Genomic DNA, 26,039 nt, shown 5'->3' with positions numbered 1-26,039 from the left:
TCTCAAGTTTAGTGAAGCCAAACAGTTTAATTTTGGTTTCATCACACCAGAGAATCTTGTTTCTCACGGTCTGTGAGTTGTTCTGGTGCTTTTTTTGCAAACTCCAAGCAGGCTGTCATTAGTTTTGCACTGAGGAGATGCTTCTATCTAGCCACTTTGCCATAAAGCCTGTGTCTGTAGAGGGCTGCTGTGGTAGTTGTCCTTCTGAAAAATTTTCCCATCTCCACAGAAGACCTCATTCAGAGTGAGTATCGAGCTCTTGGTCACCTCTCTTACTAAGGCTCTTCTCCCCCAGTTGCTCAGTTTGGTCGGGCGACCAGCTCTTGGAAGAGTCCTGGTTGTGCCAAACTTCTTCCATTGGAGAATTATGAAGGCCAAGACAAATGAGAAGAACCTGAGCTGAAATTCAAGTGTTGTTTCAAAGGGTCTGAATATTTATGTCAATGTAATATTTCAGTTTTGAAATATTACATTGAATACTTTCTGAATGCCCTGTTATTCAAACATCAGCCACAAAAATTCATTCAAACTTTAGTAAGCATCCAGATAGGAAAATAGTACTTTTTTTTGCTTTTTGTGTGGAAAATGACCCTCAATATGGCAGACATGACTAAATCTTTGCAATTCTGTGTCTTAAACAGGCAGTCACCAAGATGTTGGCTACCTATCTCTCCCGCTTCTCTGCCATTGCTGACAATAAGATCAACTGTGGTCCAGTACTAACATGGATGGAGGTATCTATTTATGAGCAGTTTGCTCTGAAATGCTGTTAGTTATGCTGCCTCTTGATGAGACCCCATTAAGTAAATGTAATGTTAAACACTCACCATGAATATTCAGGTTGTTCAGTTATCTCTGCCAGAGTATGCAGTTGCTCATAAGATGAATTTTATTTTCTGAGGGGAAACAGATTTTCGAAGACATCTCAAGGAAATTATAATGTGCTGAAACACTGGCTCTTCAAGCCTTCAAATGCCAAGAAAATACATATTCAAGTAGAAACGAAAAGGATGCTTTATTTTGTTTCACATAAGCAGTGATGAAGTATGATGCTGTAGGGTTATTATTGCATTATAGATAAAGCTAGAGCAGCTGTTTCCCCCTGCCTCTAGTGGAAGAGCAAAGCTCGTCCAGCATCAAAATTTCCATCTTTATCAGTCGAATTTTGTTATTTCTTTTAGATTGACAACAAAGGGAACCATCTGTTAGTGTCTGAAGAAGCCTCGATCAACGTCCCTGCCATCGCTGCTGCCCACGTCACTAAACGTTACACAGCCCAAGCCACAGATGAGTTAACTTTTGAGGTCAGTTCTTGGATATTTCCTGGATATTTCTGATCCCATCATTTTTTTTCTGTTGCGTGTGATCAGAATTTATCCTCATCATCCTCCTCTGCATGGTGCAGGTCGGGGACATCGTGTCAGTCATAGACATGCCTCCTAAAGAAGACACGGGCTGGTGGAGAGGGAAACATGGCTTTCAGGTACTCCATCTGCTGTGCTGCATTCAAATTGAGGTCTTACATCATAAAAATGCAAGTGCAATGCTTATAATGTATAATTCAGGACAATGAGAGAAGAACTGTCCCCTGCTTGTAGTGACGACAAAGTTGTGACTCAAAACTATGTTTAAAAATTCAGTTATGTAGCACATTTCTGAGTCGAACAATAAGGCTTACTTTTGTTTGGGACTTAATGCCAGAAGTTGGTAAATACTTAAATACAGAGAGCAGTAAAGAGTTATGAAGCTAAGCAGGAATGCTACCCTGCCTCACCTGTCTTGTGAGTCTGGGAGAAGGATTAGGAAATATATGAATGATGACTCAAACACCTTCTTTGGATGTGTGTGTTTTCAGCTGTAACCAACACACACGATACTACCAGATAGCTGCAGAACAGACATACTTATTTTTCTGGAATTATTTAGACTAGTACCTAATGTAATGGCTGCAGTTATCAAAATCTGTACACATTTTATGTTTTAATAAACCAAAAAGTAAGAACATCATTTAACACCAAGCTTGAGACAGGCCTGTTTTTAAATTGGGAGTTGACTAGCAAGGGGCTACAGTGCCTATAAAAAATATTTATGATATTCAGTATGTTTTTTCTTTTTCAAAAAGCCAAATAATAATGACAATGATTGATGTATAGAATCAGTTAAAGGGTGAAACATCCAATGGGATGAATCTTTTTTCTGTTCCCAGTGTAGGATACTACAGAGGCTTTTTGCAGAAGTTAATCAAATTTAGCATTCTTGTCTCCACTGCTCCCAATCAGCCGCAGCTTATCCACTCAGCAAGGTTGTCCATTTAAATATGACTTCCTTCCCACCGATCCCTGCTACACCAGTGCTCACAGAGCTGCTGGCAAAGCCTTACCTCCTCCTTTTAGGCTTTTGTTGCATCCTGATACAGGTTCTTCTTAGCGCTTCCTGGACAATCAAAGCATGCCGTTTGGCTATGCAGGGAGCATCTTCTAGGAGACCCTGCATTGCCAAGCAAACTGTGTACCTATTTTGCAATACATGGTTAAATCTGTGATAAAAATGTCTCTGACAAAAATCCTAATTTGGAAAATTTGGAGGCCCGGTGGTGATGGCTTAAAGTCATGCTCCAGTTATGAAGTTATGTAATAGTTTATGCTCAGCTTTTTACTTCTGTTGCTTGATTTATTATAAAATGAAAATGGTTAAAACCATTTGAATATTAAACTGCTGACCAACATGTGTCAAGGACCATAATCTTCATTATGCTGCTATGGTAATTTGCCACAGTTGTCCAAAATCCTAAATGCTAACTTTCAGGGTAGTCAGAAAAAAGGCAAGCTCTCAGTCCAAGCAATTAAACTCAAGCACTGAACCCTCACAGACTTTTATAATGTGATTGCATGAGTCTGTGAGCGCTTGAGGTGGTACAAAAAGTGAGTCATGGGACAAGCTACTGAAATCATATTACGTGGAAAAAAATTCACCATTATGTTCAATAATTAGAGACAAAACTGACCACTAGTCTGCATCTTTAAGGCTTTAATAGTACAATATGGAAAGTTAGAAACAAATGTAAGTATTACTTCTCTTTGAACAATGGACTAAAAAGCACAAGCATATCTTCAGCAGTGGTGTAGTGGTGCCTGTGGAAATGCGAATACTCTTATTTCACCCCCCACATTTTTAAGCAACTGGTCCAGCAAAGGGTAGTCGCCTTGTGTTGTAAACAAAGGTGTAAGACCATCATTCATGTTTCATTTATTTTGAAATGGGTCTTTAGTATTTGCACACCATCATTGGACTTCTGCTATTCTGAGATTTTCTTATTAAGTCTTATTTTCTTTTTAAGTTCAAAAACTGTGCTTAAGAATAAGAAGTCATTAAGTGGAGAACATGAAAATGAAACAGGGATTTTGTTAGAAAAGCATTCAGAAATAGTTGTTTAACAGATACTGAGCATGTCGATGAAATATACAGAGTTAAAACTAAAACTGGGAAAAGTGGTCTTAGCATCGTTGCCTCACAGAAAGAAAGTTTCTGGCCTTTCTTTGAGGAGTTTGCATGTTTACTCCTGGGACTTTGGCTTCCTCCCACAGACCAAAGACATGCTCCTTAAGTTATTTGGAGACTCTAAATTGACCATAGGTTTGAGTGTGAGCATGCCTGGATGTTTGTCTCTCTATTTCAGCCCTGTGATTGACTAGTGACCACTCTAGGATGTACCCTTCCTCATGCCCAGTCACAGCTGAGATTGGCTCCAGCCCCCATGACCCAAATGGATGGATGTTTTACATTTCATCCTTCTATATTTCATATTAATCAATTTGAACTAATAAAGAAATAGGTTTTGGTTACAAACTAAATTTTTTATCAAAATGATATGAGCTTAGCTTTTTTAAAGTAAAAGAGAAGAAGTTAAAAAAGAAGCTTCTTCATCCTTGCAGATAAGAGGCACCTTAAGATGCTTTTCACAAACTATCTATTTAGAGCCTGAGGCAGCATGTACCCTCATGCTCACTGACCTATTTCTGAACCTTCCTGAACACCCCCACTGGTCTTTTGAACTTAGACGTGTTATCGCCGTCTGCGTCTTTCCTCCCTACTGCACTCATCCTCTCCTCTCTACTTGCAGGTTGGATTCTTCCCCTGCGACTGTGTTGAGCTGATAAATGACAAGATTCCCCCCAGCGTTCAAAGCTCGGTGCCAAAGCCAGGTACTCTCCGGCGTGTGTCTGTCCTCCTCCTGCTTGATGATTTATTTAAGTCTTGCTCTGGGGTATGTGAGACGGATTGATTTAAAGTGTCTGTTATGCATTTGTGTATGTGTGTGTCATCTTAATCAGTGTGTAAGAAGCATGGGAAGCTGGTAACCTTCCTGAGGAGTTTCATGAAGTCTCGACCGCCACCGCAGAAGCTGCGGCAGCGGGGAATCCTCAGAGAGAGAGTGTTTGGCTGCGACCTTGGGGAACATCTCCACAACTCAGGACATGAAGGTAAATAACTCCCACAATGACTTGTTTTTTTTTTCCCATTTCCTCTCCATCCCATCACCTACCTGCTGGCAACTCACACTAAAATATTGCTTTTTATATTATAAAAACCACACAATGGGATTACCTAGTAAGGTTCTGCTGTATGGGGGATTTGTGGTACATTGCTGTGAAGTGAGTCTATGGTGTGAATTACTGTTTCATGTTAGACAGCATGATGTCTCCTTCAGAGATAATTGTGTCAAAATATGGTCTCTATTGAGGCAAAACTTGAGTGTAATCCAACTTTTAATGTGAGTCTATGCAGGGTTTTTTTATTGAAACTAAACTGATATTCTAAATGTAATGTTGCAAAGGGGCACTGCCACTGCGCCCATATCTAGGTACTGTTTACTTGAAATACAATTGTCACTTACTGTGGATACTTGGCTGGTTAATATCTGTTATTTTTATACCCAGAGTACATTAAATTACATTTTTGTTTCATTCTGATGCTGAGTTTGAACTCCAGCACATCATCTTGACCATGCCTGCATGCCTGAGTGTGTAGGTTGGTGCCATGGAGTGACAAATTACTAGTTAAAAAAGTAATAAGTTACATTAGTTACTCACAGCTGAAAGTAACTAGTTTCACTGCTACATACATTACTTTTGCATTACTCTTTGCCATCTGAGATCTCCTATAACTTTAATGCCAATGAAAAACACAATGCTAATATTTACATATTCCCACATCAGTATAATATAATGTAATGGGACTGTCTCATGCAATATAAGGCGTAAAGATACGTAAGTGATGTCAACACAAGAAGTGATGTTACAAGGTGGGACTTTTGGATGTGTGCTCCACTAGAAGTTAGTGCGTAGTCGAGTATGTCTGTGTTTTGTTCAGTCAAGTTGGTTTAATAAAGTCAACAAAAGATAGTCGCTGCCTCCTGTAATTCTACACAACACTGCAATTAGCACAAATCTTTATTCTAATGAGGAAAACATACACAAGATCTCTCTTTCCTGCTTTTAATACAAAAAATGTGATGGCAGAGTTGTGAGATTCATGCCAAACCAGCACCTCACAGAAAAGGACACAAAAGGTAGTGTTTCCTCTACGGTATGCTGCAAACCGGCCACAGGCCTATTAATCTCAGCTCTTTTGGTTACCTGTGTGTTGTTGAAAATCGAGCCTTAGCTGCTTGATAGGTGTCCAACTCATGCAGTTATCTTGAGCCTCGCCTGGACTCTGTTAGTCTTAAAGCACTAGCTTTGGGTCACTGCTTTGCTGGTATTTGTAGGTATGATATTTTATGCAGAGTTTCGCTACAGACAGAGTTGTTTCTGGTCTGGGCAGAGTTTATTTTTCATCTGCACATTCTTGTCTTTTAGTACAAAAGATCTAAACTTAATTGAACTGCTTTACCTTTCCCCCCATGGACTCAAGCTGATCTGTCACCTGTATCAGTGAGTGTTGCATGATTTAGCATCTAAAGGGATGCTTGATGTTTGATTCTGTGAGATCTTTTGTGTGGGGAATCCTCACTGTGAGGTCATTGGCAGGTCTGTGGTCTAATGCTCTGGCCATGTTGTCGTCTAGTGTCTGCGCTAAGAGGATTATAGAATGAAAAATTGTTTGAAACTGTCCTTGTGTCTCTGGTCTCCCACATTTTAAAATGATTTAAGACTTGAGAATCATCTACTGTGTGACCAGCTTTTATTGAACATATGTACCTAATGAACTGAGCAGAAAGTAGCAATAAGTTAAGTCATATGTAAGAAAAAAAAGAGTGAACTTAAGGCCTGAATTACATTTTTTGAAAAATGTTACCCCAGGTTATTATAATTAACTAAAACTAACTAAATAACTAAAACTAAAATGTAAACATAATTTTAGTTAACTGAAACCAAATGAAAACTAAGCTTTACAAATAAAACAAATACTAACTAAAACTGTATTATGTGCTTACAAAACTAACTAAAATGAAATAGAATCGGGGACAAAATCTCCTTAGTTTTAGTCTTTGGCACTAACATACTGACTGACATGAACACCCAAGTCTGGAGGGAGTAAAAATGCCTGATTTGTTTGAAGACAATGTCACACAGTGGTAATTTTAGGTCTTGAGTTGTATACAAACATTCAAACTGAATAATAAAGTAAAAAGTGAAGAGACCTTTCTGGACTTGCTCTGGACAGGTACCCCACATTGCAGACAAAACCAAAACTAACACTAAAACTAAACGAACCTAAAAATAAAAAAATATATATATAAAAAAAAAAACAGCAGTAAAAACCAAATAAAACTAAACTGAAAATTGAAACAAAAGGTGACAACGAAATAAAATTAAAACAAATAAAAAAATCCAAAACTATTATTACCTTGGTTTTACCTTTAAAAACATGATGATGATAGTTTCTGTTAAATCCTGGCCAAAGCATTTGGCCATAATGGTGTTGTATTCTTTGTGGTGCGTAATATGATGTGATAAATTTACTCTAATTTAGATTTCAAATTTAAAAATGAATGAATTAATAATAACATCTAAGTAAATTTATATGTAGCATGAGAGCCTTGATGTACATTGAGAATAATAATGTAGAATTACTCCTGAAATTGTTTTCTATTATTGTAGAATAATAATAAAAGCTTTTCACGTATGAAAATGTTTAATGTAGGATGTTAGAGTGTACTAATTTTGAATACTTTGTTTACTTCAATGGAGATAAGTAGTTTAGTGCAGAATCATATTACATTAGCATTTCAAATGTTTTTAGCCATCATAAAGTTGATCAAATGTTTCAGGGTAAGAAACAAAATATTTGCCTCCAGTATTTATGTTGATCATAGTGAGGAAGAGTATCCAGGAAAGTCCACTGCAGGTGAACTGTAGAAAAATATCTGTTTTCTTTGTAAGCTGTCCTTCTGACCCCTAACTTTATTTAGCTCTCATTTAGGAACCGCAGATGTTTGACATGAATTAAATCCCTTAACTGGGTTTGACAGAAGTATGGGAAATGATGAATTAGGTTTTAGTTCATATCATGCCCTGATTGCAGAACGAGAACATTTCCTCTTAACACAAGACAACCCCATTAAAGCAATCCTGGTGAACTGGTCTGAACATTAACTTTACTTTCTCCTATAGTCCCACAGGTTGTAAAGAGCTGTGCTGAGTTCATAGAGAAACACGGAGTCGTGGATGGAATATACAGACTGTCTGGAATCTCCTCTAACATCCAGAAACTGAGGTTTGTTTTTGTTATATCGTTGTTATTTTAATAAAAACAAACTCAATTTGATTTTGTGTTGGAGAAAAAGGTGTCCAAATAATTGTAAATCAAGGATAGACTTCACAGCTTTACCAACTAGTTTCACCAAGCCTTTTGTTCAGGTGGGTACTTCGTGAGGTTAGAATTGCTGTTCTTGGTGGTGGGCAAAGTTTTCTGTCCTGCACATAAACTACAAACTATCACAATTTTTTGTCCTTTTTCTTGAGGAGGGAAAACTAATGCTTGTATTTCCAAGGTTTCCAAGTTTTCCAAGTTTCGCCCATATTCAGATTTACAGTAGTGGCCCCAGGAATAAGGTGGATAGGGCCCCCCAAAAAATTAAAAAATAAAAGAACTGTTAGTTTTTTAGAAAAAAAAAAGGTTAAAATTTGGGGGAAAAGTCATGTATTTACAGGAAAGTTTTTTGGAGTATACAAAGTTGTAAATGTCCGGGAATATGGAAATATCTGAGTTTAAATATCTTACAGTTTAACTTCAGATATTCAAATATTTGAATATCTTACAGTTTAACTTTAGATATTCAAATATTTCAGGTTTTTAGATGTAAGAAATTGACAACAGTGTAAAGTAAAAGATTTACATGAAATCAAATTCAAGGCTGTGGTTAGTTTTTCGACAATTATAATATTATATAAGTTTTGGTTGAGATTTGACATTTTGACATTTTTTTTCTTGAAAATCAAATGATCCTCAACCCTAATACAGTGTTGTAATAATGGATGGTTTATTGGAAATATTTTGACAAGAACAAGTGCATATAATAGGCCTATTATGATAGGATTTCTTCAATAAAAACAATTAAAATTGCTGACTTCTTCAAGAGCACCTGGATGCAGGTGAGGACCTTAACTTCACACCGGAAGTCAGAAAATTGAGGCCATATTTGGTCTTCTACTACCGGAAGTCACTTGAACTGAACGTCTTTGTTACTTTTTATGTGTGTTGCCGCAATATTAAAAGAGACAAGTCCATTACATAAGGAAGTACAAGTAGACAAAAATACATCAGTTTTCAGCTTAACAAGCACAGCGATAACATTACATTTATTTTAAAATGAATCAATTTGGTCAATTTGGATCCTACATCGATTTATCAGAATTAATCTTATGTAATCGCTATGCTTGTTAGTCACGTATTTTTCGACTACTTGTATTTCCTTATGTGGCAGACTTTCCTCTATTTATATGGTGGCGATGCATGAAGAAAACAACAAAGATGTTCAGTTCAAGTGACTACTGGTATTAGAAGACAGGATATGGTGGCACTCATCCGACTTATGGTATGAAGTGGAGGTCCTCGGCTGCATCCAGGTCCCTCTCAATTTCTTTGAATGATACACTAGCTAGATGGTAATGCTAACAGCAGTCACTGGGTGTTTGAAGTGCATCCATTTTTTCTCGCCAGTGTTTCTGTTTCTTTTTTTGTCTGCCATGTTAGTCTCTTGATGAAAAATCATGGAGGCAGGAATGTTTTTGTCAGAGCTCAACAAACTTTCCTCTGTCTCATATCTTCTTTTCACACTACTGACTACATCACTTGTCCTTCAAGTTGCCATTTGGTTTGTTTACATTTGTGACTGCTGCGTGTGCAGAACGTTTTGTGGTCTTCTCACTCTCTTCACAGGACAAATGGCACAGGGAAGGACAAAAATCAAACATGATAGGCCTTTTGTCAGGAGGTTGTGAGATGTCTCAGATGCTTGAAATGTTTAATCTGACCTTGGCTTTAGTGAGACAGGGAGCTTAGTTTGTAACTACTCTACAAAGTTGTCTGTTTCTTTATGACATTATGGGCTGACCTGTTCTCACACCAAGGGGTAATTAGGAAACAGGCTCACCGAATAAACAGAAATAAAACACTTTTAAATATTTGCAACTGTGGGGTTTGCCATTAACATGATAGATGTTGCTCTCCATGTTTTGTTTTTTAAGCTGCTTCTTCTAAAAATCCATCAAATACAAATTGGTTCTAGCTGCGCTGCCTTGACTAGGCGTAATGATTTTTTCATCTATTATACCCGCAAGGGGGAATTAATGAAACAAACACTCACTAGCAGATAAATTGGGAGGCTTGTAAAAGGATGGGGTGTTGACAGCCCATCAAAAGGGATTTTCTTGCATGAGAAACTCTTTGACAGTTGCCACATCACATCTTAGTGTTACAAGGCGATGATAAATATGTGATGACTAACTCAAGATTTCCTCAGTTTATACTTGTTAAGGGCATTGAAGGGCCTTTTTTTGTTACATGTTTATACACACACTTAAATCAGACTGCGTATTGAAGCTAATCTAAAAAAAAAAAAACAATAAAAGGAGCTGTAATTTTCTCGGGGAAAAAAACTATATTTAAGAAATTATAGTTTTCTTTTGTAATAATAGCCTGATACCCTTTGTATTCAAAAGTACACTTATTTTGGAATAAAAGAAGCAATAAGTCATTTAGAAGTGATATGGCAGAAGATTTCAGAAGCATTAAGAATAATGATTCATCGAAATTGAAAGGTACCCGGTCAAAAAATAGCTTATGCTGTTGAGATGTCCTTGTTTCTGTAATTTCATACTGACAGATGGGCGGAAAGAACGACTCCCACACTCATTTCTATCCCCTTCTTCGTTCTGTTTCCCTCTAGGCACGAGTTCGACTCAGAACAGATCCCAGACCTGAGCAGGGACGTCTTCAGACAGGATATACACTCAGTGGGCTCCCTTTGTAAGCTGTACTTCAGAGAGCTGCCGAACCCTCTGCTCACCTATCAGCTCTACGATAGATTCTCAGTAAGAACTCGAGTGACAGGGGAACTGGGCAGGGTCTTATGCTGGGGATAAGAAGTAAGAGTAGAAAAGCTGCCAAGGACAATTTTCTGGTTCCACCATGATAATAAAGAACTGAAGAAACAATGTAAAAATTTTAAGCCCATCTTTAAGTGCCGCTAAAATGAGGTCACTGCAATATGCTGAGCGGTCGAAGAACAGCGAGGGATATTCATGCCAAAACAGAATAGCAAAGTAAATGAGCAGAAACATTGGCTGCTTTGAATATAAAAGAGAAAAAGAGAGCAGGACTGTTAAAGCCAGTCCCTCTGTTGTTATTATCAGCAATGTCTGTGATGTGCTCTTTATCCTCTGTCTCCACAGGAGGCTGTGTCTGCAGCCACAGATGAGGAGAGGCTGGTCAAAATCCACAATGTCATCCAACAGCTGCCTCCTCCACACTACAGGTCAGGATTAAGGCTCACTGTTGCACCCTGGTGGCCTTAAAAGGGACTGTATGATTTCTAGAAAAGGAGAGTAGCTTCAAAGCAGCACAAAACGGCAACTGTCACAGATGTTTTTTTCAACTTTAATCTCAACCACAGGGAATATTAAGCACTTAGATTTGAAACTCAGCTTTGAATAGATGAAAAATGTTAGTGTGATAACATCTTATAGTGTATGTTCACAGGTAGAAACGGACACAACTATAGTGCTCAAGTAAAATGGTTAAAGTTTGCTTAAGTAAAAGTACTGGTCCATACATCTACTCAAGTAAAATTATGAAGTATTTAATTTAAAGTTTATTTTTGGTCATGTTTCTGCAGGTGTAAGTGTACAACAGGAAACACCCAAACACAGCAAAACACATAACACACATCTAAACAATCTGCTTAAGGGCATGATGGAGAACTTGGCCAATACATCTCCTGAGATTTGAAATTACAGTGGGCAGAGCTTAGATCAACTGACTCGTGTGTTGAACTAACACTGGTGGATCTGCACTGCCAAAGAACTCCAACACTGAAGACCATTTCACTCATAATAGAATTCAAATTACACTTTGAAACTTAAAATCAACTCAGAAGTGTTTAACCCTAAGACATCAACACTCACGTCAACAGAGGTAGGAAAAGTACAAGAATTTTTTACTCAAGTAAAAATACAGTTACTTGGGTTAAAACTTACTTGATTAGAAGTAAAAGTACTGATTTCAAAATGTTGTCACAAAAGTACAAGTGACCAAATGAGGACTCAGTTACTGTATATTATTTTGTATAAATGTAATAAGTTACTGTCAGCTGTTCAGCTCCCAAGCAGCTGTTCATTTGATACCATTTTGCCCTTTATGTCAATAAAACAACCTTAAAACTGAATCAAGAAAACAGCACATTAAAACGCCGACTCTAGGAACCGTCTCATTTGCAAATTACATATCTCTAAAGCTCATATCATTGTCATCTTGAAGGTGTTGTAGTCGAACAAGAACCCCAAAAGGGTTTATTTGCAAAAGAATTTCCAAGGAAAAATCACAGCATTTCTATGACAGAATGAGGGAAAGAAGCTGAACATGTTTTGTTTTGAGTTTGTCCATTATTACAGCTATCACACATAAAAGCTATGATTCTTTCAATTAATCAACTGTCTTTAGGTTGGAAAGGTACTTTTGGATCCCTAGCAGAAGGATGCCAAAAAGTAGGACAGTACATATCAACTAATTTGGTGTCTTTCAGAGCTTTTGGTAATGTAAATGCAAATAAATGCTTTCTGTACTAAACCCAACTGTACCAGATCTCTTAGCAAAAAGCAGCTTCAGTAAAGCACATTTATAGCTATTGTTTTACTTTTTTTCCAATGTAAAGTGGCATTGCTTATTTCTTTTCATTTCAGTTAACCTTTATTTAAGTCTCTGAAATCATTGGGGTTTCCCTCATTTACAATGAATTTGAGATACAAAAGAACAAAAAAACAAAATTAAAAAAGGGGTCAGTTTAAAGGTGAAAATTACAGTCTGTTTAGGAAGAAACAACATTATTATAATATAGATTGTAAATGAAACAGGGCCCAGAACAGATACTTGTGGGACAGCTTTTGTTAAGGATAAAAACTGATTGTATGTTTCCAGCCCTTACACACTGTGATCTGTTAAAATATTTAAAATGAGTTACAAGCATTTGAGTTAATCCCAATGTTATCAAGTGTCTGGATTAAAAGACCAGGATCAACTGTATCAAATGCTTTTAGATACATAAAAAATAGCTGCAAAATGCCTCTTCATATCCATATTAGAAACAATTTCATTAGTAATTAGTCTTATTTCTGACAGTAATTGACTTACCAGTTATCTCATGTTGAGTAACATAACATTTTTCTCCATCTAAAAAGAAACATTTAAAATTTGACATTGAATTTTTTATTACATTATATTACATTTCTGGCTCTCTTTACCTTCAGGACTCTGGAGTACCTCATGAGACACCTCTCCCACTTGGCTACCTTTAGCTCCATCACCAACATGCACACTAAAAACTTAGCCATTGTCTGGGCTCCTAACCTCCTCAGGTGAGCTGTCATTATGGTCTGCATGCACACTTCTGAGAATAGCAATCGTTAACGCCAACATATTGCTGTCTCGTGTTTCTGTGACAGTGAACTGGAGCATGTCTCAGTAGTGCAAAGCTGTGAAATAGGTTGTGCTGTACTGTGTTTCAGGTCCAGACAGATCGAGTCGGCCTGTTTTAGCGGCACAGCGGCATTTATGGAGGTACGGATCCAGTCAGTGGTGGTGGAGTTCATCCTGAACAACACTGAGGCTCTCTTCAGTCCCAAACTCAATGCCATCATACGGGAAAGCACAGGTAGCTCAAAGCGGAATGAAGCACACATTGCATCTTTTCTGAAATTAAACACTTCACTAATATACTATAAATGTCCAATTTTTAGGAAACAACACTTTATCCCGACCTAAGTCCCTGCTGGTCTGCTCCCCATCCACAAAGTTACTGTCTCTGGAGGAGGCGCAGGCCCGCACTCAGGCACACCTCAGCTCCCCAGCCACCACGCCATGCCTGACCCACAGTGACTACATTGAGGTTGGGGAGGGACCCGGAGCTCTGCTTGGCAAGTTCCACACAGTCATCGAGCTCCCCATGGAGAGGTAGTTTTATTTATCAGTCCTCCTCATCTGTAGTTTTACATTAACATCTGCCTAATGAGGAAACATTATCTAGATTTGAGTTACTCAGTTGTTTTGCCATGTTTTTTAGTGCTGATAAAATAAGTTGAAAGGCTGACGATAGATCTTTAGATATTATTTATTTAGGAACCTAGTCAAACCAAACATTCAGGGACTACAACTATGTCATACAAGAGGATTACTGGCTTTTTAATTCATTTAGCTTTGAAAATTGGGGGAAAAATCAAAATTTTGGGTGCTGGCTTGGCACATTTGGTGGAACAGGCATACAGAGGCTGCAGTCCTTTACGCACTGGTGGTGGGATCAGTTCCTGGTCTCGGCACTGTTTGGTGCATATCCTCTCCCAACTGCCTCTCCCCACATTTCCTGTCTCTCTCCAGCTATCCTATCTTACCACTATAATTGGCAGCATGTCTGTCTCTGTCTCAGTTTGCATGCCACACCGTTGCTCCAGTTGTCCTTGATACCGACTGTTTTGAAAATGGTGCCATTAAAAAAACATAAATATGTACAGATTTTCTATAGAATCCCAAAATGTTGTGCCGATTCATCATTCAGGGACTTCTGCTGGGGATGTTGGATGTCAGAGCTGGAAATGACATTACACCTGAGTTGAATGTGTTCCATTTGCAAGGAGCTCATTTAAATAAAGGCTAAAAAGCCCCAAAAATAATCTTTAAAAAGAACATGTAGAACATTTTATATTAAACCTGGAGTAATGTGATTTTAATGAATGTTACATAGTCACATAAATGTTTTACATAGCACCCTGAAAATGCCTTAACTTAACATTTAACCAGACCTAAAAATGCTAAAGATGATTTGTTTCTGCATTGTAGCACCAAGAGGCCTCCTGTTAAAGCTAAGAAGTCTCCTGTGGGGAACTGGCGCTCCTTTTTCCACCTGGGCAAGTCCCAGTCTGTATCCAAACGTAAGCTGAAGCGACACCCCAGTGAGCCCAACGAGATAAAGAGCATTGCACTGCCAGGTCAGATCACTGCTGCTGTTACACAGTCAGAAAACTTCCTCACTTGCACCTCTGAAAGCTTGTTTCTGGACTTTTTAATAGTCCTGAACAGTTTGTTTAAACTGGATGTGCTGTGTGTTCTTGTGGGTAATGATTCATTATGTTGAGAAAAGTAATTTGCTATGGAAACATTTGCAGGGGGACGAGGAGATAGCGGCACATTACGCTCTACCAAAAGTGAGGAGTCTCTCACCTCTTTGCACAATGTGGAAGGTAATTGTTCATTATAATCTACAAGTTGCAACCTGAAAAAGGATTGCTTATCAGTAATTTGTAAATTATATGCATTTTTTTATTTCCATTCCAGGGGAACCTCCTAACTACCGCCGGCGTAGACCTCGTTCGACCAGTGAGGCCCACTCAGCCACCTGTAAAGATGACCTAAGCAAACCTAGAAGCAAAGATGAACCCAAAACCTACTCGTTGAATGAGAGTTATTATGGTGCCGATCATGTCCGCAGCACTGCATGTATTTCACCTCCACACCAAGAAGACGATCTGGATCTTTGTCCACCTGCTGCAGGCATTTTTAGTTTGGACTTTGACCCTATGTCTTTTCAGTTCAGTCCGCCCTCAGGGACACCTGGGCCGCAATCCAACAAAGATGGAACTAAATGGAGGAAGAGTGCAGGGTTCTCTAGTGAATCAGAGCCCATCTCCTCCCCTAACAACAACATTAGCTGTTCCCAGTCTCCAGATATTAGCCCTGTTCTTGGTAAAAGTGGGAAGAAGGTGACCTCGAAACAGCTTTCTCCTAAACTCAGGAAGAAATCTCTAAAAACGCAAGCAGATGTGCAGAATGCATCTGTCAGTCCTCCACCTCTTCCTTCCTCTTCCCCTCCTTTGGACAAGCATGAAGCTCCACTGGCTGATGGAAAAGAGCTGAGAGCACCTTTCCCACACTGCAGCCCACTCAGCACAGCGAGCCAGGCATCAGGCCTGACCGATTCTGCACAGAACCTGCCTGATCCAGGTCAGTACCACACCTCTTTCTTACCATACACATTGGCTACATATAGTTAGAATATACTAAATAACAATGCACTCTGTAGTTTCTTATGAAAGCTTTTGTGTCTTTCCCCATCATGTCTTACCATAGCTTTGTTTGTCCTGTCATACTGTAGCGTTGTTTGTCTTATCCCTCCCCAGGAACAGATAGACTTATGAGTTCAGTATCTGTTCTCCCTCCTCACCCCCCCTTGACGAGTGCTGCCCGCAAGCTGGCCTTGGCTCTGGCTGAATCTGCCCATAAAGCCAGCAGTGGTTCCCAGAGAAGAACTGTCTCATCACGCCCTCTCCAGAGACAGGAAGCTGCCTACGCCGAGGAGCGACCACCCAGGCCTTCAGTTCTGGATCTTAATCTGTATCCCCAGGAGTACTATGGCCCTCATGCCCCATCTGCTTCCCACTGGCAAACATCAGTGCATGGCCCCATGGAGAGCCCTTGCTGCCCTCATCCAGTCCATTTCCTTCCTGCGCACCTTGACCCGGAGCCTTTACATGTTGCTGACGGACAGGAGAGCATGTGCAATTTCACCCCAAACGTAAGTCCACTGGGGTCAGGGAGCTTGGATGAAGGTAGTACAGAGAGGAGAAACCGCAGAGAGGAAAAAGACTTCAGAGACATTACACAAGCAGAACCCACCTATCATAGTGTTGGCGTTTCAACACCAACTCAACCCGTCTGCTCCGCTGAGAGTCCGTCAACCTCTCCCATATATGTGAACACCGACTCTGTCAATGTGTTTAACTTCCGCGCTATTCTGGCAGAGACCTCCATGCCTGCCTCAGTTGAGGAGGTCCTTCCACGTCCTTTACAGCCTTCCTCCTCTCATCACTATAGCACAGAGGACCACAGGCCTCTGGGCCTTGTTGAGGATTTCTACAGTCATCATCCTCAGCATCATCCCCGTCAGTCCTATCAAAGTGGACGAATGCCTGCACATCACTGCCCTCGGCCTAGTGCGCTGCCACATCATCTCGTGGGGCCAAAGAGTTTGTACAGGCAGTCTTCTGAAGGACGCTATAGCAGTTTAGGGCTACGACACCCTCTGTCACCCCAGTACAGACGTCACTATAGAGGGGAGCAGCCTATGAGGGGCTCCCCGAGGCAACAAGGCCAATGGCAGAGATCAGAAGATAGAATAGTGAGGCACCCAGCCATCCGGAGGGCTCGATCCTTTCATGCCCCTCATGTTAGTCACTACGAGCTGGCCGAGACAGAAGTGCTGCCCCCTGACACCATGTTTTATGTCGAGCAGACAGCACACCAGGAGGTGCCCTACCAGAGGCTAATTCAGACCGGCATCCATCCTGTCAGGCCACACTTTGAGAACCCACGGTCCGACTATTGCTACAGCCCTTACTCTGATATGAACCAAGTAGATGTCAGCCACTATTACGTAGAGCCTAGCAGGCAACGTGGTATCCAACACAGTCAGTCCTATACCATTCGTTCCTCAAGGGAAAGTGGACAGCCAGATTACTATAACTACTCTCCACAACGAGTTCCTCCTGCGAACAGGGAGCTTTACATAGAAAGCAGGGACACTGTGGTTTATGAGGCCAGAGATGCAGAAGTGTTTGAGCGAGTAATATACCAACCAGTCAAGCAGGAGAGTAAATCCAGACATAAAAATACGTGTCCCGTTGTGTCACCTCTTGACAGCCCTGAATCACCCACTGATATGAGAAGCAGAAATATAATGCACACACGAAGCAAGTCAGACCCTGGAAACGCCTGCCTCCTCTCCGCCAACAGGGCTGAAGATGACAATGTTGTTGATACATCCCCACCTTCCCCGAGATCCCACCAAGAGGATCTTGAGGTCACCAGGCAGCAGTATAGTCACCGGTCAAGTGCTGATCCTGGAAAGTCCCGACAGAGTCGCATCCAAGATAGATCCTCCCATCAGCCACCTCTTCGAAAAGTCCCCTCGCTTCCAGAAAGAGGCTGTACCAACCTCAAGAACGTCGAGCACAATGACAGAAGTCAAATACGAGGTCACGACCAAAATCGACCAATGTTATCCAATGCTGTAAACAGCTACACTGGTCTTGTGAAACCCAGCATCCTAAGGAGACCGGGGAGGTCGCAGAGCACCAGGGAACATCGACACTACTATCATCATCATGCCAAATCCCCTCTGGATCCTGAACATCTGGGATCCTTCTCTGCTCAGCCCACCAGAAGGACTCAGAGCACTAAAGTCAGACCCACACAATATGACCACATGGAGGGTTATTACGCAGCACCAAGACCTAAAACCACAAGATCTGGTAAAGCCATGGCTGGATATCTTCCTGGCCCAGGCTGCATGTCTCCCCGTGGGCAAAGACTGCTGTCCAAGGCTCTGGGTCATGAGGCTTTTTATCAAGCTGCACTCAGATCAGAGGCTGGGGTCTATGAGTGATTCTGACCACTAATTCTGTCTGATTCTACATCGGGGCCAAAGGAGAACAGCACTTTATCCTCCAGACCAACAGACTGTTGTGTTCAAGTGTTTGTTTTAACATTCAGGAGCTGCTAAAAAGTGTGAAGTGAGCCTGCTGCTGGGAATCATACTGTCGCCATCACCGGTAGTTTCATAGTTGCAATTTCTTGAGGAAGTTCAAAGGAAAAATGTGAATCATATGCAGAAACTGTCTTAAATGTAGTGATTTGAAAGTAACACGCAAGAGGCATGTTTGAGAAATTTGATGGCTTATATATTTTATTTAATGTGTAAACAACATGAAACAAAAACTTAAGTATTTGGTTCTAATAATGAGTTCAGTGTAGGAATGTGTATAAATTAACTTTCATTTCAAATGTATTATATTTGTATAAACGACACACAGCTGACATGTGGCCAATGTACTGTAAATTTTGTTTTCTATTGTAGTCTGCTCAGACTTCAACAAGCACTTTTGAGGATAACTGTATGAAACACATTAACTTAATGTGGTGTACATGAAGCCTCTTGATATACAGTATATTTTTTGTGTAAAAAAACAGCTTGCTTTGAATCATTGTTGAATACTAAATTAGCACTTTGGGGGGTAAAATGAAAAAAAAAATCATGTTTCTAACTTTTCACTTTTTCTTTATCACACATTGTGTAATGCAATCTTAAAATAACAATGAGTGCTATGATTTCATCTAAGGTCAAAGCTACTGTGGCTAAATATGCTAGTTATACAGTACATGCAAATGAGCTTATTCGGTAAAGTGTATTTTGTATGGCATTGTGGTTTTGTCACTAAATGAAATTTTCTTCCTCTTTTAGGGAACTTTTAACAACGTGTTGTTTTAAATAAAATATGATGTTGTTTTATTCATTAAAGATGCTATTTCAAATCCAAACATGTAGATGAGGATATTCTGTTAAGACATGTTTAAATGCATTATTTTAGTATGAGTCCTAAAAAATAAAGCTATATTATATCATTGATTAAAGTTTGTTGAACTCTTGAGTCATGGCTATACTTTATTTTTTGATGGCTTTGATATTGGGAGATTTCTGCTATCTACAACCTCGATTACTAAAGCCCCTTAAAGAAGACATATCCATAAGTGTCATTGTACTCCTTCAAGGAAGAGAAAGGCAAGGGGATTTGTGAGGCACATTTCAGCAGCAAGGCAATAAATCACTTAAAATCAGCATAGTTTTCCCATAATAACTATTAATTTTTTTCCAAAAAATAAATGTATGGATTCATGTCCTCTGGAGGAAAAGTATCTGGCTATAACATTGTCAAGATAAGGAAAAGAAAGACATTGATAAAGGCAGATCAGAAGTCCAAGGAAGCCCATTTCCTCTACTTAAAAATGGGAAAATTAAGAATGAAGCACCTCTAAAATACCGGAGTCAATATTATGAGAGTGGGTCCTAATAGTGAGACAAAATGCCAAAATTATGAGCTAAGTCAATTTATCTCATTTTGACTTCAGTCTCAGAATGACTTACAGTACTATCTCATAATTTCAACTTTTTATCTCATCATTTTGACTTTATATCTTATTATAATGATTACCTTCTCTTAATTTTAACTAATCCCGTAAACACAACTTCCTATATCCCAATTTCAACTTTTTATTTCAAAGTTATAAGTAACTATCTTATGATTTCAACTTTTTACTCATAGTTCTGATGTGTATTTCTTTTTTAAAATATTTCCTAACTTTTATATTATAAAACAATATCGTCAGCTTCAAGCTTTAAAAAACAAAGGGGGAAAAGGTAAAAGAAAGAAATGATCAGGCAGCACAGAAGTCTGTGCAAGCCCATTTCCACCACTTAAAAAATAAATTTGAAAGGAAGGCATTTCTAGAAAAAAAAAGGAAGTCCTTCATCAAAAGTATGACATAGTCATAATTATGAGAGAAAATGCTGAAATCATGAGATAGAAATCCATAGTCATGCAATTAAGTCAAAATTTTGAGAAGAATTTTGACGGATTTTAGACCTTATGATTATACTTACATTATCATATCGGTGACTTTTTACTTCATAGTTCTGACCTTTTATTTCACAGTTTTTATTTGTATTATTTCATTGTTTTGAGTAACTCATAATTCAGATTTCTCATCATCATTTCGAAATATCTTATAATTATGACTTTATTTTTATTATCGTTTCTTCAAATGCCAAACTTTCCTATTTTTTTCAAAGTGCTGCAAAGTGAGCTTCCGTAGCAATCACAGCCATAATGCTAGCAGAGGCTAATGTTGCAGAGACCTGGAGTTGACAGCAGTTTGGTAAGTTTACATGTTTTTTAACCTGTATTTTACCAGGAAAACATACGTTTGGATTAGTGTTTTTTTTTTTCAGAGTTGTCCTGGCCTAGACTGACGGTAGCATTGTGAATGTTGCACAAATATTTAGTTAATTTAAAAGTTGCCGTTGTCTAATCAAAACTAGTTGTTTCTAAGATGACATCATTCAAGGTGTTAGCTAGCCCACGCCGTGCCTCTCTTGTTTTAATATGTATTGTATGGTGTCACTTCATTTGGTCAAATAAACTGAAATATCTGAAGAGCACGGGCTTTTTGAAAACGATTTCTGCTGTGTGTAAGGTTTTTCAGAGTCATTACAGCCTCCCTGACCGTTTTTTTTAAAGTATGGATAACACATTTTAACCTGTTTGCAAAGTTGCTATCCCTGGTAGCCATCGATGTTAAGATTCTCAAACAAAAGAACAACTTCGACAAGTGTTTCATATTTAACAGTTGCTATTGTTTTTCCATCAATACCCCAGAACAACCTTTTCGTGTTTTGGGGAATACATTTATATCAGTGGTTAGTATTTTATAATCTCTTAAGCTTATTGTTCCCCGTGTATTAGCTTACATGCATGCTAATCAAAGCACAGCCCAGTTACTGGAGAGGTTTCCGCTCATGCTGTTTGATTTCTACAATGTAAAGCCAAGGAAATCTGATACATAAGAAGGGGGGAAATGCCTCTATTTTCTCTACTTTCTGTTAATTGCCTCCGCTTTTTCTCCTTAAACTGGTTTTGAAGTTAATCCACATTAATCCGTCTACTTTAAGTAGTAGAAGAAAGAAAAAATAATTATAACAAATAATGTTATATTAGTACATTTTATTCCTCATCTCCTCTACTAACAATGTTGGCCTTCTAATCTTAGATCTAGGAGGGCCTTAAAGCCTCTCAGCAGTGTCTTTACTTCCTCTCCATTAGCTTAACATTATCCAAGAACTATCTGACTGCTTCAACAACAATTTTAATTCCCCCAGATTTTTTTCTCTCATTCAGCAGCACAGTTTTTCACCCTGGCCAGAAAGGTCAGGAACTTAATCTTGACCTTACAGAAAGTGCTTTCCATTACTTTCTTTTCGGACATTCTGTTTTTCCATGTCCTTCAACATTGACAACACTTTGGTTCCTTTTCACATTTTGTTTTCAGTGCACATCTACACACCATACTTCTAGTTTATTTCCAGAGCTTGTCTATACATGAGAGAGCCAAGGCCAAATTATAACATTGTCTCCGCTGTAAAGGTTTGTGAACAAAAAGCCTCACAGGGTAAGTGATGCAATAAAGAAACACTTTATCTGACAGAGCGTCTGACTCTAGTGTTACATTACCGATTTTGTTGTACTTGTTTCTGTGTCATCCATCCAAAGAATTCTATGGCTGTCAACAATTTTATTATACTACTTGAATTGTTTTGCTTCGATCGCATGACACATGCCACAAATAACTCTTAATAGGGGCGAAACTTGGTACTCATCTAACTTTTTCAATGTCAGAGCTTTCTCTATTTAAGTGTGAGGCACACAACTAAGTACAATTAAAGCACTACTTTAACCTCAACAACTTTGACAGTTTTAAATGTCCCAACTCTCCACTTCTAGCTTGTCCAACAAAAGCTCCAAATTGGCTCTTTCTGTCAGTTATTTTCTCAGTCTTGGTCATTATCTTTGCAGGAGCTAGAGATTTAATCTGTCTTCATTTTTCCCCTTCCTACTTTCCTCCAGCTCGTTCTTTCTGTGAAAATGAATTTCCCAGAAGGGACAGTAAAACTAACCAACTAACCCACATATTCCATAACGAAGGTTGGTTAATTACCTCATCATATGACCACAGTGACACTGGAAGCAGCTTTGTTTGAGGAACATAGTTGCATTTTCTGTCCACCAGGTGGCACTGTAGCCCTGCAGGATCTCCTTTTTCCATTCTGGGAGATCACAGACCTTGATTTCCTACTCCGGCACCTCATGTGTGTTCAGACATATTGCAGAGGATTTTTACTATTTTATTGTTTGTATTGCTGTTGGATTTCCAGAGAAATCTTTTAATGAGAGTTGCTTGGACTGGATTCAGAAACACGTATTAGACATGATAGATCCTCCAGTTGACTGTGTCACTGACCTCGACTGTAGATGATGACACGCTCTGAAAATGAGAGCGAGGCTTCTTCTAGCATAACGTATGCCTGTTGCAATAGAAAGCCCATTCAATCATGGTTTCAAGTGAGCTGAGTGGCTGGAGGATAATCAGAGGGAATCAGCCAAGGTTGTCCAAAGTGCCTTGGGGAATTGTTGCTTTGTTAGAAATTATTAAAGTGTTCCCTCCGCCCCCTCCTGGTCAAAACATCCTTCCATTCACAGCTGACTGAAAGGCTCGGTCTGTGGTGAAAAACCATTAAGAGAGCCTTTCGGACTCAAAGCAATGTCTTCTGGCAGCTCTGCATTGCTCCTGGAGCAGCGAGCCATTGTTTATTCATCGCTGCATTGGCATTCAAACTGCATCTTCACTGTTCTCTCTCATAACCAACAAGTTGCAATTTTTATGCATGTGAAGGTTGAAGGCAAATTATTTATGGGAGACTGGACCTGAGGAAAGAGAAGGGCCTCTAGCAAAATGGTTTACGTTGAGAGCAATCCTTTTTCCATAGGCTATTGAATTCGCCGGATCACATGAAGATATGCATGTATTATTCAGTGATTCAGAAAGAGGATTGTTGCCCTGCAAGACAGCCATCTGCTTTTCAGACATTGTGATGCATTTGAGACATGCCACCTTTCAGAGTCAGGTTAAAGTCTTATTTTTCAGCTGGGTGTAAATGAAATGAGAGGGAAAAAGGCCCCTCAGTGTTTTTCCCTCTCTTCTCTTTCCTTGCTTTTTCAAAGTAATAAATCAGAGCAGAAATTAGACGCACGTGTCTGGATGTGTCTGAACTTGAAGAAATGTGGAGCAAGTTGAGGCTGGGCTGCAAAGAACTTTCACCTGTGTGAGGAATTATTCAAGAACATCTGGTGAGGTCCAGGTGCAGAGTTGCGATGTGTGAGGCATGCAGTGCCCAGCTATGGCAGCTGCAAGGTGAAGGGAGAGTCACCTCTCCAGGGGGCCGGTTGATCTGTGGGGTAACAGTTGTGCTGCACACTTTAGGAGATGGCTGAAGATTTGAACAAAATTGTGCATTATAGACATCTTTCTTTAAAGGTAAAACTTAAATGTGTCTCACTGTGGCTGCAGCCTGCACGTCTATTAGTGATATAGCACATGGCAGGAGCTGTGTTTCTCTGGTTCACAGCACTTTAGTGGCTCCATAAAGAACCATTTTTGGTTGTTCATTACAGAGTAATGTTCCATTACAAAACATTATTGGAACTTTATGAATGTACACTTCCTTGTTGTTTCTCTGATGGACCTTGACTGTGGAGTGCAGAGTGTATTTAAATAGCAAAATGGTGCAGAAGAAGCAATGACTTCTAAAAAATTACACAATAAAAGAGATGAATCCTGACAGAGCTTATTTTTCAGTTCATATCATGCTGAGGTTCTTATTTTTACTTTCTGTGAATACACAATAAGAATGATTACTTCTAAAATGCTGCATCTGTATACAGGCCTGGCCACAGAGTTGACTGAGCTGCTGTCAAAGCCAGGGAAAGGGCCCTCGCAAGTTGTGATGTGTTGATGATATCAGTGCATGTGTGTTGGATCAGTAGCATTAGTGCTAACATGTGTTCAAGCTAATAGCTCCCTCATTTTGGAGCTTAGAGTGTTTCAAACTATTATTGGGCTCTGGTGTTGAAATTATTTATTTGTGACACTTTCTGGCCACTTTTCCCTCCATTTTTTTGCCACTGTTATTTGCCACTTTTCATCTGTTGTACACAATCTTTGCTTTTTTTTTTGTCTCCACCCGTTTTTGCTACTTATAACACAATTTTTCAATTTTATCAATCATCCAGTTTCACCATCTTCTCTGGTCATTTCTGCTACTTTTTAAATCATTTTTTGCCACTTTCAAACCCTTTTCACCACTTTACTGCCCAGTTTTGACATTTTTGATCTCATTTTACTATTTAATATGCACATTTATGCAGTTTTCACCAATTTCTGCTACTTTCTACTTTCCCTTTATCCGCCCTCATGGGCAGCCTTGTCTGTATATGTATTAGTGAGCACTCTTTATAAATAGAATAATTATTTTCTGTCTTCTTCCTTGTTCTTGTGACAGCGATCTGCACTCTGGTGTCCTGTCTTGGCGCCCCGTACCCTCGTTGTTGACAGCAAGGTGACGACTTTCACAAGAAGAGCTGAGCAAGTTTCTACTTTTAGGCTGTTTTCTGTTATCTTTTCAGCATTTCACTGATTATGTGTCTGCACCTACAGTCCCCATTGTATTCACTTTTTTAAATCCTTTTTTTGCTCTTTTAAAAGATGCTGTGTTGCCACCAGTAAGAGAAAGAAATATCGCCTATGGTTCACTTAATCAGCTGGTTAGCATGACAATGGATCCTGATTTAATTACAGCAACCTTGTTAGTACTTTGGATAAACAATTAGGCCACGGCTACGGGAAGACATTTTTATTTTCTATTCAAGTGTAACCATGGTGTTTGAAATAAAGGAAAAAAATCAGACGCTTTTAGGGGGAGCAGTGGAGGAAAGCAGGGACGCAGAGCTTTGTGATTGAATAAGTGATTAGACCTTATGTTTAGACAAAGGCTCCTTGCACACAGTAATGGCTGCCTATTAGGGCTCAGTTTTTTAATTTGACATTCACATGCATATCAAAGTGACTGAGCAACTAGATGTGCATGTGCTGGCCCATACAGTTTGTGTTGCAAATAATGCTCTTGACCTTTCTCTGATGAATAATAGCCGGAGAAACAGAATGTAATTATCCAAGGCATTACAGGTGGTTCAAAAGGTAACCACCAGTTGAATAAGCTTTAGCCATGTGAATCCATTTGGAGCGTTTACTTGTAAATGATACATCTGTTGTTTGGGCCATGGCTCTACAGTTCAGTGGTTTTTAAATATGAAGGATTTAAAAGCATGGGCCATTGCTAATGAGGGAATAGAAACAAAAGCCACATGATTCAACAGGTTCCAGTTAGTAGGCAGAGGGTTTTATCCATGAAAGCGAAAGAACACCTATCCGGATGATTGAACATTTGGTGTGACCAGATGAGAGGCCAAAGTAAACAAAGACAGGCCTAGTTGCTGTGCAGACTCGAAGGATTTACTGCTGCTAATGTGCTGTCGCAGGTGGACATACTGCGCTCAGAGTTTTTCAGCAACCCGAAAGTCAGAGAAGAAAGATACCAAAACAAATGAGAGTCAGGGTGTGAGATTTATATGTTGGAGAAGAAAGTTTGAATCTGAGCAGAAATGCAATTAAACCTTTTATTCATTTACAAGATCAGAACAGGGAGCCTCACTAGCTTCAGGGTTTACCTTCTGTAATTTCACAAGTGCTTAATTTATGCATTTAAGACCCCAAGTTAATTTCTGCATTAAGAAACAAAGCACGCTCTGATAGAATTTATCTTTCTG

The 26,039-nt window shown here is 39.3% G+C and overlaps 1 protein-coding gene across 1 annotated transcript in view; it reads left to right on the top strand.

The window, feature by feature from the left end:
* Positions 1 to 19,144, top strand: part of arhgap32a (Rho GTPase activating protein 32a) — a 55,995-nt gene extending 36,851 nt beyond the window's left edge. Inside the window, exons 8-22 of the mRNA XM_041810479.1 lie at positions 642 to 734; positions 1,182 to 1,304; positions 1,406 to 1,483; positions 4,121 to 4,202; positions 4,332 to 4,481; positions 7,617 to 7,719; positions 10,394 to 10,538; positions 10,899 to 10,981; positions 12,969 to 13,076; positions 13,227 to 13,372; positions 13,458 to 13,671; positions 14,551 to 14,699; positions 14,877 to 14,951; positions 15,046 to 15,711; positions 15,888 to 19,144. Coding sequence (XP_041666413.1) covers positions 642 to 734; positions 1,182 to 1,304; positions 1,406 to 1,483; positions 4,121 to 4,202; positions 4,332 to 4,481; positions 7,617 to 7,719; positions 10,394 to 10,538; positions 10,899 to 10,981; positions 12,969 to 13,076; positions 13,227 to 13,372; positions 13,458 to 13,671; positions 14,551 to 14,699; positions 14,877 to 14,951; positions 15,046 to 15,711; positions 15,888 to 18,151 — 4,479 coding nt within the window. The 3' untranslated portion in view covers positions 18,152 to 19,144. The remainder of the gene's footprint in view (positions 1 to 641; positions 735 to 1,181; positions 1,305 to 1,405; positions 1,484 to 4,120; positions 4,203 to 4,331; positions 4,482 to 7,616; positions 7,720 to 10,393; positions 10,539 to 10,898; positions 10,982 to 12,968; positions 13,077 to 13,226; positions 13,373 to 13,457; positions 13,672 to 14,550; positions 14,700 to 14,876; positions 14,952 to 15,045; positions 15,712 to 15,887) is intronic.
* The last annotated feature ends 6,895 nt before the right edge of the window (positions 19,145 to 26,039 follow it).

The sequence above is a fragment of the Cheilinus undulatus genome, linkage group 2 (genome assembly GCF_018320785.1).
Source record: "Cheilinus undulatus linkage group 2, ASM1832078v1, whole genome shotgun sequence".
Classification (NCBI taxonomy): domain Eukaryota; kingdom Metazoa; phylum Chordata; class Actinopteri; order Labriformes; family Labridae; genus Cheilinus; species Cheilinus undulatus.
Note: the sequence above shows the minus strand (reverse complement) of the source record. Positions and strands in the feature narration are given on the sequence as shown.